Raw genomic sequence first — 19,297 nt, forward strand, 5'->3', positions numbered from 1 at the left:
TGACCCCAATGCACAGAAGAAAAGTTACCGCAGAGAAGAAAACATCTGTGCAGCCAACCAAAAGGTTCTCAGTGGCCCTCAGAGGACAGACCCACTGTATGTACGTATGCATGAATGGTGATGTGATGCTTTTGATCAACTTGCTTTAAGGTTTGATAAGAAGCACATTGATTATGGGGGGTCAGGATCCTCCCTGAAGTCTGGTTTTCCCAGTAGATGTGGAGCTGTGCGAAACCTTTTCATGAGGACCACAGCAGTTCAGACAGTTCAGCCCACCACAAGTATTCAGGAAATCGTAACTTTTGATAAAATGATCTCGGTGATACCGGGACTTCTATGGACAGCTCGCTCTGCTTTACTGCCAACTCACCCATGAAAACAATGTAAAAAGATAGAATAAAAAACAAGGGCGAGGTTGTATTTTTAAACTGCAATCAACTTGGAAATCTGAGTCATCGTGCCTGAGTACGATGAGCTGATTTTACTTCCCCACTTTAAACACGGGTTTTGTATTTGTAAGATCTTTAACAGAAATAATTGTAATTGAGGTTAAGAGAGCCAGCTGGTATTAAATTCCAAAAGACAACAAAACCTGCCTGTATGTGCGGCACATACAGAAACTCTCTCTCTCTTGCCAGGGTAGAGGACAGTAGCTGAAAAGCAGATACCACCTGACCTTTAAATCTCAGGTTTGATCTCGTCATCAGTGTCAGGTTAATTTCTCTGTATGCCAAACTTCTCCTCAAGTCACTTTGAGAGGCTTTTCTTTTGTTAGCTTGGATGGATGGCACTGTATTAAGTATAACCTCCAAGTGACGAGTGATACCAATAAATCTATACTATGACAGAACAATATATGAACATATATATATAAGTGTATCTTATATGAATGTTGTATAAAAGGGCCACTTATTACATTAAGTGTGCTTAATGGATCTTGAAACCACAGAGGTGTTTTTTAATGCTCTTATTCCTTCCTATGCTGCACAGAATCTGTGAATACGTTTTAAGGTTTCAGACCCACTTTGATTACAAACAGTGATTTTTAAACTCCATAAGCAGAGCGCATACATAATAGGAGGGATTCAAGCAGTGGCCCCTCTCAAATAACATTAATTTACAGGTTGTGAGCAATAACGCAACTGTTATTGTTATTGTCTTCTTTCCTGGTTTACATAAGAAGAAATGAATGATTGTGGCCCAAAATCAGACTCCATTACACCATTACATGCCTGTGGAGGAAGCGCATTGTGTCTCCTGCTCAGTGCTTAAAAACTCAGGGACGAGTCACTTTGAGTGTTTTACGATTAGCTCTCTGGTTACTAAGAACTGGGTCGACCTTCCGCTGCAACTGTTCCCTTTATACAGCGGCGTCCCTTTTTAATACCAAAGAGACACACAAAGGAATGCGGTCCAACAAGTTTATTAAAGGGTCAGTTCCTCCAAATTACAAAAACACATTCTACCACTTAGCTCTGCTGGGGTTTAGCCATGCAGAGAGGTATTGCTGTCTAATATTTCTGCCCACATCCAATACAATGGAGGACACCACAGCACAGAAAAAAAAGATTTATGATTTATGACTTTCTTTTCCATGAACATCACCATTTCAACTGTACATACTGTTAGTCTGGATAACTACAGAAGACAGCATAAGAAGTTTTCACACAGGATTATTATCAGTATTAAGTAGTTCCAGACCAACCCTGACAGTAAATTTCTTATTATTTCAAAAAAGTATGTGTAAGGTTCAGTTTAGTATTTTTTTTTTATAATAAACCCAAGACAAAGCATTATGTGCATGGTGCATATGTGACATGTGAATTGCAACATGTCAGACACCTTCTAATCATCCAGACAATAATAATTTTGGTTTGCCAGTAGTCAGATTTCAAGTTGGACGGGGGATTAGTTTTAAATTCTTGTTGGTGAAGAAAGATTCAAGGATTCAAGGATTCAAGGAACGTTATTGTCATACCAGCTCACATTCACATGTTTATGGTACGAAATTAGGACTCAGGTCCTGGGAGCAGTAAGTGGACTATAAAAATATAAAAATATAAAGTACGAGGTAACATAGAATATAAGCTAAACAGAAAATAGAATATAAAAAGAATATAAAACTAGACATTTAAATAAGCTAAACCTTAAATAAGAAGCCGGTTTTAACATATAGCAGCCTAAGTATGCATGTGCAAGTGTGTGCAAGTATGAGGTAGTCCAGAAAGTACTCCTTAATATTGCACTTGTGAGTCCTTAATATTGCACTTAATATTGCACCCACATAGCAGATAGATCTGGACCCGATGTGTCTTCAGCTCGACACTGCTGGCCTTCGGTCAGCGTCGACAAGTATGTTGGGTTGTGCCAGCGTTTGTACAACAGCCATACAAGATATGGACTGTTTTTCTGATATTTTAGACAAAGAGGAGATTAGAGTGACTCCACATTGTTAAAGTCAGAGACTGACATTTTTACATCAATACTAATGACATAGCTTTGCACTAAATTAAAATAAACAAAACAGTTAATGTCCTTTGACCTTCACTTGATGAAGGAAACACTGTATCTCCAATAAAGTTTTTTCCCATGGATATTTCCTCCTACACACCTGTCTACAAGAAACTTAAGGTGTACCAGAGCGTTTACAACCAACAGTCAGTGTTGGCTGTAAAGGTTTGAGTTAAGATTAAGTTCCGATTTTTATGTAGTCATTCTACTCTATTCTATTGTTCTTTACTATGTTCTCTAACACTCTACAACATTCTGCTGCCGTTTTTCCTCTCTTAATTTGTGTTCCTGAACGCACTCCCGTCGCTGTGTGCGCGTTCACGCGGTGCTCTGCGCGTCCCAGTCATGTGATAACGCTTCACCACGCCTGCGCAAACAAATACAAGATGGCGGAGAGTGCGGAACTGAAGGTAAGGCGCAGCCCGAAATCATTATAAATTTACTCGGTTACCGAGCGTTTGATTGCCGAGTCACACAGCGCGTCAGTGATTTAAGTCTTCGTGTGCTGCGATGTTGTCAGATCTGGTGTTTATCGCTCAAACGCAGCAGGAACTTTATTGAATCCGCGAGCGCCAAAGCTTGCGCGAGCATGTTTATGTTGATGTTGAGACGCGCTGGTTTGGCTGAACGGACCGTTTTCTTCAGTACACCAGCTCCTGGCGGGGCGGTATTCACTTTAATAACAATCCACTGTGTCTTGTTTTAAGGCAGCGGTTCACCTCATGACATGATAACCGTCTGTGTGCCGATTGTAGGCAGACGTTCTGAGCAAAATGAACATTTGCTTACGAGCGTTTGTCGCGCCGACAGCGTCCAGACTGTCAGGCGGTTTGAATATGACAGCGGCATCGTGCGTGTTGCTTCGTGTTTTGAAAACAAGCCACATGTACGGATTCGTCCGCACCATATGATCGATTATAAAGTTGATATCGATACCTGTCACTGTGTCCGCGCTGATACTGTCTGTCTGCCGCTGAAGTAACGTTACCTGGCCCGTTCATTAATACGTGTGACTCACTTAACCTGTTGATACATGCGTAATAAACACACGTCGCTTCATGTAACGGTACACATTCAGCCGGCTAACTGTTTTATCAGCCCAGGTGGTCGATTCTCATAATATTCATCGTTGATGCCCATTGATATTTTAACATTAATCTTTTTCCTTGACAGCTGCACTCCAGTATTGTTTTAATTTAACTTTGTAAAGCAGAGTTTGAACATGTGGAGCTGTTACTGATCAATGTTATTTTTGGTTTCCACTGCCTGCCGTGGATCTGTGGATCTGTACATCTGTACATCTGTAGATCTGTGGATCTGTAGATCTGTGGATCTGTACATCTGTACATCTGTACATCTGTACCTGCTCCTTTGAGTCAACTGCTGCTCAGCACACTGTAATGAACAGGGTTTTTGTTTTTTGGAAGAGTCACATGTGGTCTTCCTATGTAGCTTACCAACGCCTTTGTAGGCATACTCTGATTGATGATAGTCCAATGCTCTTACAGCTTGTCAAGCTTCAACATTTGTTTGCTTTTTCTCATGTGTATAATGGAAGTTGAACATCTGGCGATCGGCATGCAAAACAAGTGGATGGTGGAGACCTCTGGACCAGCATAAAGGAAGTCATTACGTTGGTCTGTTTTTCAGTGATTTTAGTGTTGACCGTACGACAGCCATGAACCGTTGATGATACATCACACACTCCCTCTCGAAGGAAGATTTTATAAATGCATATATATGGTTTCTGTATATTCACAGCATATACAATCACGGTGGGACTGCATCTGGCAGACTGGCCTGAGGACTTTGTTTAGAGTGAGGCTTAGTCTGTTAGTGATTTAGTGGTGATTGATTTGAACTGGTTTGAGTGTCATCGCCGGAGTCAGTCACTCACAAGCACTTCTGAAATACAACCTCAAAATGTAGGAAAGCTTTTTGAGTCAGTGCAGAAAGATGAAATACTTGCTGCTTTATGTCCCAAATGCATATATTTCCTAAACCCACATAAAGGAAGATGGCCGACCTGTTTAAAATCCTGGTTTGGACTCTTCCTCTCACAGAGTCAGCAGCAACATCTCTGAAATGACTGTTTTCTTTGCTGTACGTGGAACCCGAGCTCGACATAACCCCACAGGTTTTCAGAAGTTATACGTTGAAAACAAACAATTCTGCACCTTGTTAATTGTTGAAGAAGCTGATGTGAAGCTGAAGCTGCTACACACAACATTTTACAACAAAAATATTCAACAGTAATGCACTGAGATGAGACCCCTAAACCTCAAACTGCATAGTTTTTTGGGGGTTTTTTTTGTCTCATTGTTATTTTTGATTGGGTTTCCAAGTTGTGGGTGTCGCAGCTACCATTGATAGAAGACAAAAGAGAGTTTATTTATTCATTTAATTTTATTGGAGACATGAAAGCAGATAGAAACGGTGCCAGACTGCCAGCCTGAATGGATCGCCAGTCAGCCTTTATTTTCCCAGGAGATTTTGTGCCAAGTGGTGGACAAAATTGCACAGTGAAAGCGAGGTTTTTAGGGTGTCATTATTCAATTACCACCACGTTGTGTAATTAACATTTACTTCAGAATGATACATTAAAGCAAAAAAAAAAAAAAAAAAATCTACTGTCAGTTTAATGATAATTTAGGTATTCATATTATAGGACATCTCAGAGCACAGTGACCAACACAACACATGCTGATGATACTGATGGCGGACGAGCCCCCAATATATTTAACACACCCTGAACAATAAGAACTTTGTGTTCAAGTTCACATTTTAAAACCAATTGATTTCATAGGATTTGGTTAAAAACTGACACGGCTTTATTGTGTTAAAAGAGAAAATAATTAAAAGCACTTTTTTGTTTTTTTGTTTTTTTTTACAAGCAGATCTTTATCGGCATAAAGTTAAACTGAAGAGTAAATATTGTCTAATTGAGAATTTTCTCAGTTAAAATGTCCGAATTTGGTTGAATTTAAACCTTCACATAAGCTATTTTTCACGTTTCTAGAGTAGGACAAGGACATGCAGCAGCTGAGATCTTCACCAGTTGACGTTGTTGATGGATCATGTTAAATGCATGCAAGCAAAAATGTTTGGAGTATTGGAATATGCATTTCTTTTTAGCTCCCTTCATCACAGTGTAGGATTTTTGCACTGTGATACATACAGTATTATGCCAAGATACACCATGTTGCACCAACATGTGGGTTACTACTCCTAAAATGTTTATGTTGGAATGTTATAATTCATCGTGATGATGATGATGATGCGTGTCACCTCAGCCGTCTCCTTTGTGATGTGAATATACTTGAGACTTGAAGAGGTAAAACGAGCCCCGATAACTCTGCTGCTTCACACCTGAGATGAAAATGTGTGTGTGGCTTTAGTGACTGCACCGATGTGGTGTGTTTGTCAGCCACTGGCTCTGATGATGCACGCTGGCCTGGCCTTAAGTCCTGCTTTTGCTGCGAACGAACAACAGTGACAGTGTGTGACAGGAGTCATCAGCCCACCAGAAACAGAGAAACATTACACTGCTCTGTGCTGCATTTAAACAGAATTCCTATTTGCTCTGTGACAAATTATTTAAACCGTTGGCTAATCTGCTGTTTGTTTTCTCACTTAATTTTTTTTTTTCAATAAATTGTCAGGAAATTGTGAAATTTGGCCATCGGCTATCATCCAGAGCTGAAAGAGATTTACAAATGTGTATGTAAAGCACATGTGGGAAGCTGAAACTAGAGAATGATTGGAATTACCGTACTAAATAGTTGTAGTTTCTGATTCATTTTCTGTTAATCACCTAATCGATCTAGCTCTAGTAACACCACAGTTTATCCCCTACCTACTTAATTGTTTTGATCTCAGTAAAAAAATTGTTTATTTCACAATGGCAGTTAGGGGCAAAATGATCTGATTTAGCAAGATTTAGTAAAAATTACCTTTCACGGCTTCCTGAAGTCTTCAGATTGCTTGTTTTAGTCAAGCCAAAAGGCATTCAGTTTACTAAAGAAAAGGCATCAAATCTGGTTAGGATTTTGGGTTGAAAATTTACTTAAAGCAATTAATTGAGTATCAGAATCGTTGCTGATTAATTTTATGGATTGTTCATTTATTATTCCAGTACTCGTTTCAGCTTCACAATATATAGATTTGCGCTGCTGCACGTGCTGATGCACATGCTGCTGTGTATTATTCTAGCCTACTTGGTGAATTGGTGCATAGATCTGTGCTTGTGAAAGCCTCTGATGCTGCCAGCCCCCCCAAATGTGTCCTGTTGCTTTGCATTTTGTTTCACAGGAGTCCCGATCCGCCTCAGCTTCTTTGAACTGTCTCCTCTTTTCTCTGGAGCTGCTTCAGGAGCAACCTGGCAATACAAATAAGTGTCTGTGTGCTGGCGGCTTATAGGTGGAGACAGTCTATTTGTAGAGCCTGTGGCTGGGTTAATCCTTAATGATACAGGTCCTCTTCTCTGCTCCCCTACGTCCTTTCAACACCTGCCTATTTCCCTTATTGTCAGTGTCATTATCGCTGCAGTTAATTAACGGTTGAAAGAGAATTAGACGTTCACATGGAAATGTGAATGATAACCGTTCTCATCTGTTGGTCTATTTAAATCTTACTCATACGTTGGCATGTATTTTGAGCTCACACCAGGCCTTTCACAGCATCACCTCGGACACAAAAGCACTAGAAGCAGCTCTCAGTGCCAAAGCCGAAACGGGCAGTTGCATGTCTCGTCTGTTGCAGAGATGTCAGAGGTGGTTGGCATTGAGCAAGCTGGAACAAACTGTTACAGAGAGTTTACTGCCTTTTTTCTTGTTCTCAGCATTTAGTGAAGTTTATCAGTAAGGCTGCCAGGTAGAGATAAGAAACATGCTTTGTCACCTCAGATTGCATGACACATGTTCTCTGTCTTCAGCCCAGCATTTGAGCTGTTATTGTCTGAAATTTTTTTTCTTTTTTTTTCTTTGCCCCGTGAGAGCAGCCATCGACTTCTGTTAGGCTTCGGAGAGATGGAGCGTTTCTTAACTCCTGTGGTGATTTGGTTACAGCCTTGTTGCCGTGGAAACATGTCACATTTTGAGAGAGACATGGGGAGGTTGCAGTTTGGAGCTCAATTATGTTTCCAACCAGAAGAAAGAGAGAGAGGTTTTAGGTTTTTAAATATTGGAATATCAGAGCGATGTTGGTGTGTAACATGGTAACGGTTCATCCTGGATCCTTCGGTACAGGACCTTGTGTTCAGTGTGAGACATTTGCTGTCAAAATAGTCTGTTTATGCCCAGTTTTACCTGGTCCGTTTTGGTCCACTGTTGTTTATCAGCTCATGTAGCATTGCTGCTCTACTGTATGGGCGTATGGCTGTTTCCCGATCAGTCGCAACGAAAATGGACAACAGTTAATGTTGAACTGTGTGCCGATATCATCCAACTGAAATCTGCGTAAACACGTGTCCTTTATGACGGCATTGCATGAATTTGACGATTAGAGGAACGAGACAAAAACCATCTTGAAGGCAAGTCCGCCTTCCCTCGGTGTTGAGGCAGCCTTTCGCCGCACATTCAGACCAAAGTGCTAACTATTATAGTATTTGTGTTTAATATGTGACTGTGCTCAGTCTTCAGAGTGTGTCTACGGGCTTTAAGCATGTGGTCAATGATACAAGAGCTTGAACTCTGCAACAGTACGCCTTCATGTGTGCAGTCATTCCAGCATTCAGGAATTCTCAACACTCTTACAGTGGAGCATTACTGACATTCGTGTGTTTTTGTTATTGACAGAATGACATTATTTGAACTCCTTAACTGTTTCAGTATGAATTATAGCTAATGTGCTGTTGTCGAGTGTTTACATTTTTCACAATAAATGACAAAAATGTTATGCTCTCCACGATGTGTTCCCTGCTGTATGTTCCCTGAGAATGTACTGAACCTTGACCCTTAAACTGAGGTACATACCGCACGGTTTTGTTTACCATCAACCACCCCAACAAGAAAGATGAATGAATAAAAACTGTCCTAAGGAAACCTTGTTATCACAGCGGCAGGCTTTAGCAGTCTGGTGTGTTGGTGAAACCTTCTCCTTGACGTTAATAAATCTTTCCACCCTGTGACGTGCCGCTCTGTGCAGAATTAAGTTTCACTGTCACTTTTGTAAGTTGTGGCTTAGAATTCACTTATGATTTGCAGCAGTGTGTCAGAATTTTTATTTTTTTATTTTTGTGTCAAGTTTCACTGCCGTTTTTCAGTAGATCTGGCGCACAAGTTTTAAGTCCTGCAAACCTGTTGCGGTATGTCAGACATCCTGTTGCCAAAAACACCTGATAGCACCTACATCACAGCTCAGCCAGACAGAGACAACAAAAGGATTTGGGACACCTTGTCGTACAAAACTGAAACATCTGCTTCAAGATTCCCAGGCGTTTTTATCTTTTTGGCAAAGTTTCTCCACCACGTCATAGCATAACACCTGCAGCCCCACAGCTTTTTTGTCTCAGTTGATGAGGAAGTGATTGTGAATCTCCAGAAGAGAATGAAGCCAACTGTAAAGATGTTTCTGTTCAGTACTGAACAGTCACCTCAAAGGGTTAATGGCTAATAATAGAAGTGAGCGCATGCCGTAGCCTCTTCGGCGACCTGTAACCCGAGGGACCGCGGCTTTAGACATTGATTCTCCAAACCCTCTTCATTCTTAAGGAAGTAGCCTGCTGTGAACGGAAATTCCCTCTGCATTTTAAAGAAAACAGCTTTTGTGTGCTTTGCTTGAAGGATAACATTAAATGAAAATGTTGTGATGATTCAGTTAACCTGTGGAATAATGACCTTCTGGTTGATTCTGCTTTCAGTCCATTTGAATGTTTATTATACACATTTCTGGGATGTAATCCAGCTCTGCGTGATACTAGCGTGTTTCTGTAGGGAACCAAAAGAAAAATGCCCATCAGAATGAATCTGGTTCTCTTTTAGAGCCAAATGAATTGTTTTGCTCAGGTTGTAGTTTTATTTTCTGGTTTTTGACCAATCGATTAGTTCATGGTGGGTACCGAAACCTGTTTGGAACCAATGTGTGAGGAGCGAGTCAGCGGTCACGCACACGTTGAGTTTAAATAAAAGCAGTACATTTTAACTAACAGATGTCCTCATTCCCCACCAACAAACCTAAAACTATTTGATTTGAGGTTTTGATTTTTCAGTTTTCTCAACAGTAGGTGAGCTGCGTGCGGAGACACGAACCATCAAAACCAGCATGGTGCCAAACGACATCGCACCAACAAGGTGCACTTACAGGCTTACAACAATGGCACAATCAGAGCTTCATTAAACAGGGGAGGTCCCACAACAATCGGTGCATTTACAGGAGGGGTGAGGAGAGGAGAGTCTGTCTCTGTCTGTCTCTCTGCAGGACATGTGAGACTGAAAAGTCAGACACACACACTCACCTTTTGCACCGTGTTTGATGAAAGCTGGAGCTGTAGTCACAGCTAAGTTTGCTGTTTTACGATTAGACCATGTTAGACCAATGCCGTGTGAGCGACATCTTAGTTTTATCCTAGAACTTGGCCTAAGCAAGTATCAGATATGATTTATTTTTCATACTTCTTTAGTAAAATGTCCGCAGGCCAAAGGCTGTAATTTTAATTTATTGTATTGTGGAAAGCTGCTGAACAAAGAAATAATAAAAAAAGAAGAAATCAAAGATATTATATTGATTTCAGCAAAAATGAACTGCAGTCCATTTTTCCCATCATGTAGCTGTAGTGAGATGTGAGGCAGAGTAGAAATTGAATTGGGAGACTTTCAACCCAGACCAGCCTCATGTCCCCACTTGAGCCTGACGCCTTTCTCTGAATGAAGCTCAGGACACGACCACCATAATGTGAGTGCAGTTCCCAGGTGGTCCTGTGTCCAAAATCTGATAGGACACTCATAATAAAAAGGCATCTGTTCTGCTGCTACTCTACCAGCAACATGCTTGCTGCACAGCCTGCAGTCTCAGACTACTCACAGTTCTCCTTCATCTCGGTGTCTGCAGACCTCCGCCAACTCTGCAGGATTAAAAGGGTGCAGAGGGCTACTGCAGCTCATTGGTCTTCCTACTCGTCTTCATTTTCTCGCCAAATCAGTGCAATTGGATTTTGCTGTCTAATGTCTTTGTTGTCGGGCCTTTTAGCTTCCATTTCTTATTGCTTTCCTTAAGATGGGTGAGGTCAGGATTAATCTAACAGGTGTTTTGCCCCTGCTCACTTTGCCATCACTGTTTTCCTGCCAACAGTCTTTGTCCACATACATCACAGCAAAAACTTTGTTGTTTGGTTGCTACCGGCAGCATGTACCTGCAATGTTCTGGTACCCTCTCCACCCTGTCATCACAGCTTTGCGCCATTCAGCATTGAAAGGGACGGGTTTCAGATTTACTATCTGCCTGTGGCATGCTGGGACTAGACCTCCTATAGCCTCAGGTGTGGTGGCACAGCATTTAATGTACTGATGATTAAAAGAGAAATCATTCTGAACTGAGTCCAGCTGGGTTGCACGAACTGATCCTGCTTGGGGAAGGAATGGCCTGATATTTTAGTCCATCTTTTGTTTAATCCACAATGCATGCTGTGATTCTGATACCACAGACACAGGAGGGAGAGGGAAAAAAACAGGCAGAGAGTTAAGCCTGAGTCAGAGTAGCTGGAAGGCTAAGAGGTGGGGGGATGGGAGGACAGAGGGGAGGAGGATCGGGAGGGAGCTGGCACTCAGTACAGAGACCTCTAGCTGAGAGTGGGAGCTTTATATAATGGCCAGGTAGTGTGCAAGCTCCCCCCTCCATCCGCCTACGCAACCTCCGCACACCCACGCACAAACACACACATCCTGCAGAACCTTTTCAGAAACTGCTTGGCACAACATTATTAGCCTCACCATCTTCCAGTCTCCTGGGACTCAAAAGAACTGCATTACTGTTCACCTCCTCAAAACCAAGTAAAGTGCAGCAGAATTTTTTTTTTTTAAGCTCTACTGAGAGAAAGTGCGACTCAAAGAGAAACGATGTCTGTTGCTCAAAGCCGTTACTTTGGTCTGTTCAGGTGGGGGCGCTAGTGGAAGATTTAGACTTAATATTCATCTCTATGTTGTGGCCTGGGTAAAACAGGTTAGCTCATGTCAGCAAGCCTTTGTTTGTGACAAACCTGGGTTGAACTCAGGTCGGACACTGGCAGCCTACTGTGAACGTCTTTGTTGGGCAGGGAAATTCATTTTACTAATACGGACATTTAGATGTCATTTAATCATTTGCACATGTGAACACTTCAGCTTACACGGCGTCTCTAACTGGTCTTCTCATGAGCATCCGTTGTGAATCATCCTGTTTCGAATAAGGTTTTTCCATGGGCCTGCGTCAGTCTGCTTTAGCCGCAACATGCTAAGCCAAGCCAAGCCAAGCCAAGCCGTGATATCACGTACATCCACTGAAGCATCACAGCAAGGGTTAGCTGTGCCGTGTCACACCGCTGTGGTCTTGCTAGGTATCAGGACCGACCACGTGAAGTCCCCCCCCCCACCATCTGTACAGCTATGTGGCTTTGCCAGCGATTAAAGAGAAGATTTTGTTTTGTCTCAGTATTTTTGTAGCTTCTGCCTTAATCGCTGTGGTCTTGAACTTAGTTTCACCTGTCAGCCTCATTTTACTGCAGAATTTCACTGTGCAAATAGTTCCTGCTTTTACTGTTCACCCAATATCACCTAAATGGAAACCCTAAAACACAGACCTCAAACAAAGGCATAAGTAACAAGAAAGTAATTTTTTCCATAATCATCACTATGGATATTTGTCAGGTCTTAACATTAAGGCTACCTCAGAGCAAGTAACTAACATTGGATATCTCTTGAACGCTGCACGTGAGAGACTTTCTTTTGCCCAGAAGTCAACCATTAGCTGTTTCAGCAAGGCCTGTAGGGTAAGCACATCCCTTTGAAATCTGCAGTGTCTTTTTATGGTGACATTGTAAAATAAATCAATGAAAATAAATCCAATGCTGAATGTTCGCTGTGCGTATGATACCTTGGTTGAGTCTGTTGACCAATCAGAAGTTGTGCTTCTGACCCCGTGCCATCACGTCCATCAGAATTTCTGTACCGTCTTTCAGTTTTATTAGTCCTTAATCCCCAGAGATTGTCTCGTGGAGTCGTAGTTGGACTGTTTCTTATAGGACTGATTGTAGTCTTAGCCCTAGAAACCGTCTGCATCCCCAGTCAGTGAAGACAGCGATAGAAACATGGAGGTTTAGCTGACTGCCAGTTTTTTCTGACTAATTTCAAGTGTGAAAGTGTAAAATTATTGCTTAGGGCTGCAGTTTAGTATCAAGGTGTGGTCCAGAGGCTCCCGCTTTGGCACATTACTTCTCAGTGTTGTTGCGAGGAGAGAAAACATTTATTGTAGCTACTGTGTTGCCTCAAGCTGCAGGGGAAAAAAAGTCAGCCTGAATCTGTCTTCCTATGCAGACTAAATTTACACCAGGCCAAACCAACCAACGATTGTTTCTCAACCATAGGCAATGTTAATCATCAACATCTTTTGTGTCTGTCAGCCCTGTGAAAAGGAAAGTTTGGAGCTTGTTGTGGCTTCTGGCATCTTTGCACTTTTAATCACTTACCCAATAAACATGCAGAAAGTGTCACTGTGCGCATCTCATATGATGGTCATGTGGCTGAACGGTGAACATTTGAGTTTTTGCACACACACACACACACACACACACACCCCCACACCAGCCATTTGGCCAGCACATGCAATCACCGTGGGCTTAATGATCTCTCGTGTGGTGCGTGGGCCTTGATGCTCGGTGTGTGTGTTTGTGTGTGTGAGAGAACATGTTTCCTCTTGCATGCTATCTCTTTGTGTACCAGAGCTGTTGCATGTGCGCACAGTCTTTGTTACTGCACTCTGCACGTGAGCTCAGTGGGAGTGAAGCAACTCGCATGACAACCACGAAATATTTGGCGTCCCTGTGTGTGTGTGTGTGTGTGTGTTTCTGTTTGCACTTATTGGTGGTTGTTTCCCTTTTAACGTTTGCATTTTTGCTGATTTTGTGTGATTTAAGATTAAGGACACTAAATTATAAAAAAATCAGTAATGGTCAGTTTTCAGAATACATCTTGACATGTCAGTAGGAAAAGCACAAGAGAATAATTGAACCCCATTATGGTGTCATGATTTACTTATAAATAAATGTAGTTTATGTTATTGTTACTGAGCATTGAAAAATAAGGCCTAACCTAACACTGACCGCAAATGTAACAGTACATTGACACAGTAACCCTCTGGAAAATAATTTACACTTAATAATCACCATGTACAGCAGTACCACCACAACAAAAATATTGAGATTGGGATAAGAAATATAGGACTCAATTTGCAGCCTTTAAAATAAAAGAAGTCTGGATTTTCATAAACTATATTGAGTCATTACTGTCAACAGATTAAACTCTAATTAAAATCCCTTTTCAGTTCATAACATAACAGAAACTTTTGTTATGTACTGAAAAGGGATTTTCAGTACATAACAAAAGTTTTTGGCAGACTCCCACTGTAGGCCAGCACTGATTAGAGCTGCATGTCAATTAATCTATTAGTCAAGCCACTAAATTATCCAGTAAACTCTTTTATAATCAATTAATCCAGTTAATTCATTATTTATTTAAGAGACTCCAATCGTTAGTTTCAGCGCTGATACATCTTTGTTAAGCTAAAATTAACCTTTGCTTTGAATTGTTTGGGCTCTAAGCAGTCATCTTTTCAGGTGAGGTAGAAATATAAAAAGCTAATCTCGGCCCATTCAAGGCGACTTGGCCATCGGCCAGTCCCAGGCGGCCTCGCCGCTGCCTCTTTCCTTCCATCATATCTAACTTCCTCTGTGATCATTCATTGTAAATGTCTAGTATTAATGAGCTTAGATCAAATCTCACTACTTCCAGAGTCTGACAGCAGAAACAGAAAAGTATCTAAATTAGAACAACATTTTTTATACAGTATATTGTGATCAACCTCTCTAACTACAAACACAAAAAACTAGTTTGCCGTATTTGTTAAGACAAAGCCAAACAAAATGCAGAATTAATGGTTTTGGCGTCGGTGTGCAGAGTTAAGGTTGCACAGTGCACTTTGTCAGGATTGGCAGACGGAAAAGGGATCATGTACGGGATGCTTTGAATTCAGGAGAAGAGTGCAGAATAACAGTGATCTTCATCACCATTCTCTGACTTTTCTACAACAGTTTAGTTTCTTAATAATCAGTAATGCTGTCAGTTGAGCATGCATGTTTCTGTAAGCCGTGTGTTTTAATAACGTCGAAGCCTCTGACAGATGCACTGGTGTCACTCTGAACCTCTCTGCCTCTGTCAGTTTAGTGGTCGGTGTTTTGAAATGTGACTGCAGTAGAGCGGAGAAGCCTTATTTAAGGAGTCCTCGTAGTAAAAGTCACATTAATTTTCAGCAAAGACGATGTTAGACACCTGACATTTGGAGCTGTGTTACAGTTAATCCGCTTCCTGGATGTAAAAAGCTCGTCAAACACAAGGATTTGCTGCTTTTTTTGTGTTTACTTTTTAATTTTAAACCAAGTATCTTTGGGTTATGGGCTGTTGGTCAGAAAATTGAAGGTGTTTTTGAAGATGTCACCTTGGGCTTCACTCTTTTCTAACGTTTCAGTTTTGTCTGTTTGCTCGTTTGGATATTGGATCAGTTTTGGATGATATTGATTTGTGACAAAGCATTTTAAATTTGCTCAGGTTGTGCCAAAGACTAGTTTGTGGGTTTCGAGCATTGAAGAACATTATATCACATTATTAAAAGAAAATTGTAATGGGAATTTTTAGTGCTTAAACGACCCCCTCTCTCCTGTGTTTTCACTGCGAGCTGTGGAGAATTTCATTTGGTTTGGAGGCTCAGCTGCACTCTCTCTCTCTCTCTCTCTCTCTCTCTCTCTCTTCTTCTTCTTCTTCTGCCCATCCCCCCCTTCCCTTTATCCCTCCATCAGTCATTCTCACCAGTTCTGGACACAGCAAATTATTACCTTACACCCCTCTCTCCAGTCCGACAAGAATCTAACAAACACACCGAGGGATGAGATTGTGGTTACCATCGTTAAAGTCGGTCTCAAAGTCAACACTGACACAATGTACACACTAAATCGGGCAATTGTGAGCAAAAGCTGTTTTGTAGTGCATAAAGTACAATTTTCGGGACATTCACGTAAAGATCCACTCTGAATTATGGCTAAATATCTTCGTCCTGCTTCCCTTGTGATCAGCAAACAACAAAACTGTGCATCGCAGAAAGGAGTGGGATAAAACACAGCCTGGTTACTCTCCATTACCGTCATTCTTTATCCTCCTACTCTCTGTGATCACCTGTTACTGCTTATCGATACACAGATTATCTGAATTCGGTTTTAACCACTCAGGAGCGAGTTTTTGAAAAAGTTCTCTTTAGGGGTGTCGGAAACCAAGGCTGAGACTGGAAAAGAAGGCCACAACTGTGAGGAAACGTAGACCCGCATCTCTAGCAGCTGTTTCTCATAAAGTGTTGTAGTTACAAAGTAGAGTTTTCTGTGAATGATCAACAGAGATGGAAATCTGTTAGGGCTTGTTAGTAGTCGCCATTGGCCCAGCAACATTTTCTCCAAATTTTGGGCCGGTCTGGACGCCGAGTCAGCTACAGATGTTTTGGAAAAACAGAGCAACATGTCTCAGCAAGCACAAGAGAGAAACAGCAGGAGACAGAAGCAGCTTTGAAGGACTAATCACAGTCCAAACACCAGAGTGGACATAAGACTTTTCTGAATGACTAATCTGTCAGTTAGACACAAAGATGTAAAGTTTAGGTTCAGTCAGTTTCTTTTTAAAGTGTGTCTTTTGTCTTTGTGAGAAATGATGGTTTCTTTACTGCTGTGCCAGTGGAGTTGAGCGGGGGTTTTATTTCCATCCTGTTCAGTCTGTTTATCCCACCGTCTGTTCACGGGATTTGCTCAAAGCTTTTTTGGAAAGGTGAGTTGAGTTGGCTTTTATTAAAAAAAATAAATAAATAAATAAAAAAGGGAAAAATCCAACGCGAGAAGCTGTCACATCTTCACAGCTGTATGCTCTGCTGAGCTGCACGTCTGTCCTTCTGCAGGTGGCCTGGCTGGTAGAATTAGTAGCGCTTCTCTAATTTATACAGACTGAGAAGTAGATGGAAGGAAGGGGCAGGGGATTTTATCTAATTATATAAGAGAGGAGGTTTGGTTGATTAAAGAAAAAGAAAATAAAATGATACTGAGTGATAGTGGGTATAGTGTGGGCTAGGAGTGTAGAAGATATCGGTACACGATGTTGCCAATTCAAACAATTTGGATTTTTGGACCTGGGAGCTTTGATGCAGTCCTAATATTCAGTGGTGACAAGTGCCCACTTGCAGTCTGAATGACTGCAGCACAGAGCTTGTAGGATGAAGGTTGTATTATACCAGTCAGCCACTGGTCAAGCAATTGGATGGTGCCAGAAAGAACAATGACAGGAGGGACTTTCTGGAGGCTAAGTAACACTACCCAGAAGCCAAAACTGACTTGGTTCCTGTGGTGGATACGTAGGCAAAATTCCTGGGTTCCTTAAAAGGTTTACAGAAAAGTACCTGCACTGAAAAATGTTTTCTGCTTATTTTTATTCTTCTTCTTCTTTTCTTCTTCTTCTTCTTCTTCTAATTGCACATTTCTGATTGTGTAGTTCTGTACTTGCCTGTTGAAGTTTCATTATTTCACAATCAGGAATCAGAATCATCTTTATTGCCATGTAAATGAAGAGGTTTCACATTACTAGGAATTTGTCTTGGTGATTGGTGCATACATAGGCGCATACATTTTGGGTGTTTGTGGCTTTCAGTCTTAGTGTAATGAGTCGGTCAGTCAAGCTGTTGGCCAAACGAGAATCACTTCACTGGACGGTGAAACTCTTCTTGACACCTGAAATTGTCACTTTTGAATATATTATTTACTGGCACAAAATGTCACATGTTGGTGAATTTAAGAGAAAACTTTGCTCTTTAAAAATCCACACTGGCCTGTGTGTGTGCATGTGTGCGTGTGTGTGTGTGTGTGTGTGTCTGTGTGTGACTCCCCTGTTACCACCCCCAGCTATTCTCTTTGTGTTGCTGCCTCTCTGCCTCTTTCACCCTCCTTCCTTTGTTGCAGCTTCCCTTTGCACCTACATGTCAAGTTGTTTGAGCAGAACAATATAACAGAGCACATCGTCACACGAACGCGCTTTGTTCAAACCTGAATTTTCAATGCGGTCAAGCCTATGATGCTTTTTGTTTTTCAGAATTAAGCAAAAGGGAGAAACTTTCAAGTCGTTAAAATGAAATGATTTTCGCTGTTATGTTTTCAGGGGATCAGTAAGCAACATCTGCCTCATCGGATATTAATACTGTGAAACTATAATGTCAAAAAGCCTCTTTGATATTACTTTAAAGCATCTCATTGTCTCTCAGTGGCTTTAATCAATGTCATGACTGAACCATCCATTGATTCAGGCTCGCTGCACTGCTTCATTGTGATGTGCAGGAGGATCTGCTGCCTTTGTAGTAAGGTGTGTAAAAAGATACTGATACACATTAGTATCGCAGAATTGCTTTTTGTGAGACAGCATCAATTCTCAAAAGCACTGCCGATTTTTAAAGAATAGTTAACCCCTGACTGCTCGATAGCAGCGTTGCAATCTGTCTTCAGCCATGTTGCTCTTACACTTCATTGCAACAACATCAACTGAGACAGAAAGAAGTAAGCTTACAGGATAAACACAAAGAACCAAGGCCTGTGAAACAGTATATCACCTTGCTTACATTATCCCAGCATGTCGCAGCGTGCTGAATCGTAACCTCTGTATCGTGATCCGTGTGGTATTGCCAGGTTCTCGCCGATACGCAGCCCTTAGCTAAACAACTACTTACAACAACCAGTTAATCATTTGAGTCATTTTCAAGCAAAAGTGCCAAAAAATTTGCTGACTGCACCTTTTAAAATGTGAGGATTTGCAGATTTTATGATATTAAACAGAACAAAACTGAGCTAGTGTCTCTCAGAGGTGCTTGCTGGATGGTTGAGTACCTTCAGAAACCTCCTCCCTTCTGTTGATTTGGAAGATGGAGGAGTTTAGGGGCTGTCTGTCCCGAGAAGGAGGATGATTGACTGATGGACGTGAGGACAGAGACGAGAAAGAGCAACAGGGAGATTGAGAGCTGTGAGTTGTTCATCTGTCTCTCCTCCAACACCACCCGCTCCACTGTTTTCTCTCCTCTGTTTGTTTTCCCTCTTTTCTGTTTTTTTGCAAGCCAGAGGAATGTTACACATCCGCACTGTGGTGGATGAGTGTGTGTGTGTGTGTGTGTGTGTGTGCGCACGTGCATGTGTGAGGCAGTGTTTGTGCTTGTGTGTATCTGTCTCTCCTTTGTGTGTGTTTGAGAGAGGGTGGGGGTGCCTGGGGTGTGTGTGTGTGTGTGTGTGTGTTTAGGTGTTTGTGTGTGAAATGGTGGGCAGCCAGTGTCTTCATTTTCTTCACACAACCCTCTCTACCACATGCATATTTCATGGAACTGGTCATTTATGTCACCAACAGTAGAGTTTCTTAGCTGAACCAATATGCTGTGTGTGTGTCTGTGTCCAGGTTTAGGGATTCTGACGATATATTATTGAATATTAAAATGGTTGTTCTGTTAAAGGCGAGGCAGCTGCTGTCTGCATGCTGCACCTGTGATT

At 41.5% G+C, this 19,297-nt stretch overlaps 1 protein-coding gene across 1 annotated transcript in view; it reads left to right on the top strand.

Moving 5' to 3' along the window:
- Positions 1-2,850: 2,850 nt before the first annotated feature.
- Positions 2,851-19,297, top strand: part of LOC124061414 (E3 SUMO-protein ligase PIAS1-like) — a 44,669-nt gene continuing 28,222 nt past the window's right edge. Inside the window, exon 1 of the mRNA XM_046393195.1 lies at positions 2,851-2,921. Within this exon, the coding sequence (XP_046249151.1) occupies positions 2,898-2,921 (24 nt within the window). The 5' untranslated portion in view covers positions 2,851-2,897. The remainder of the gene's footprint in view (positions 2,922-19,297) is intronic.

This window comes from Scatophagus argus, chromosome 1 (genome assembly GCF_020382885.2).
Source record: "Scatophagus argus isolate fScaArg1 chromosome 1, fScaArg1.pri, whole genome shotgun sequence".
In the NCBI taxonomy this organism is placed as follows: domain Eukaryota; kingdom Metazoa; phylum Chordata; class Actinopteri; family Scatophagidae; genus Scatophagus; species Scatophagus argus.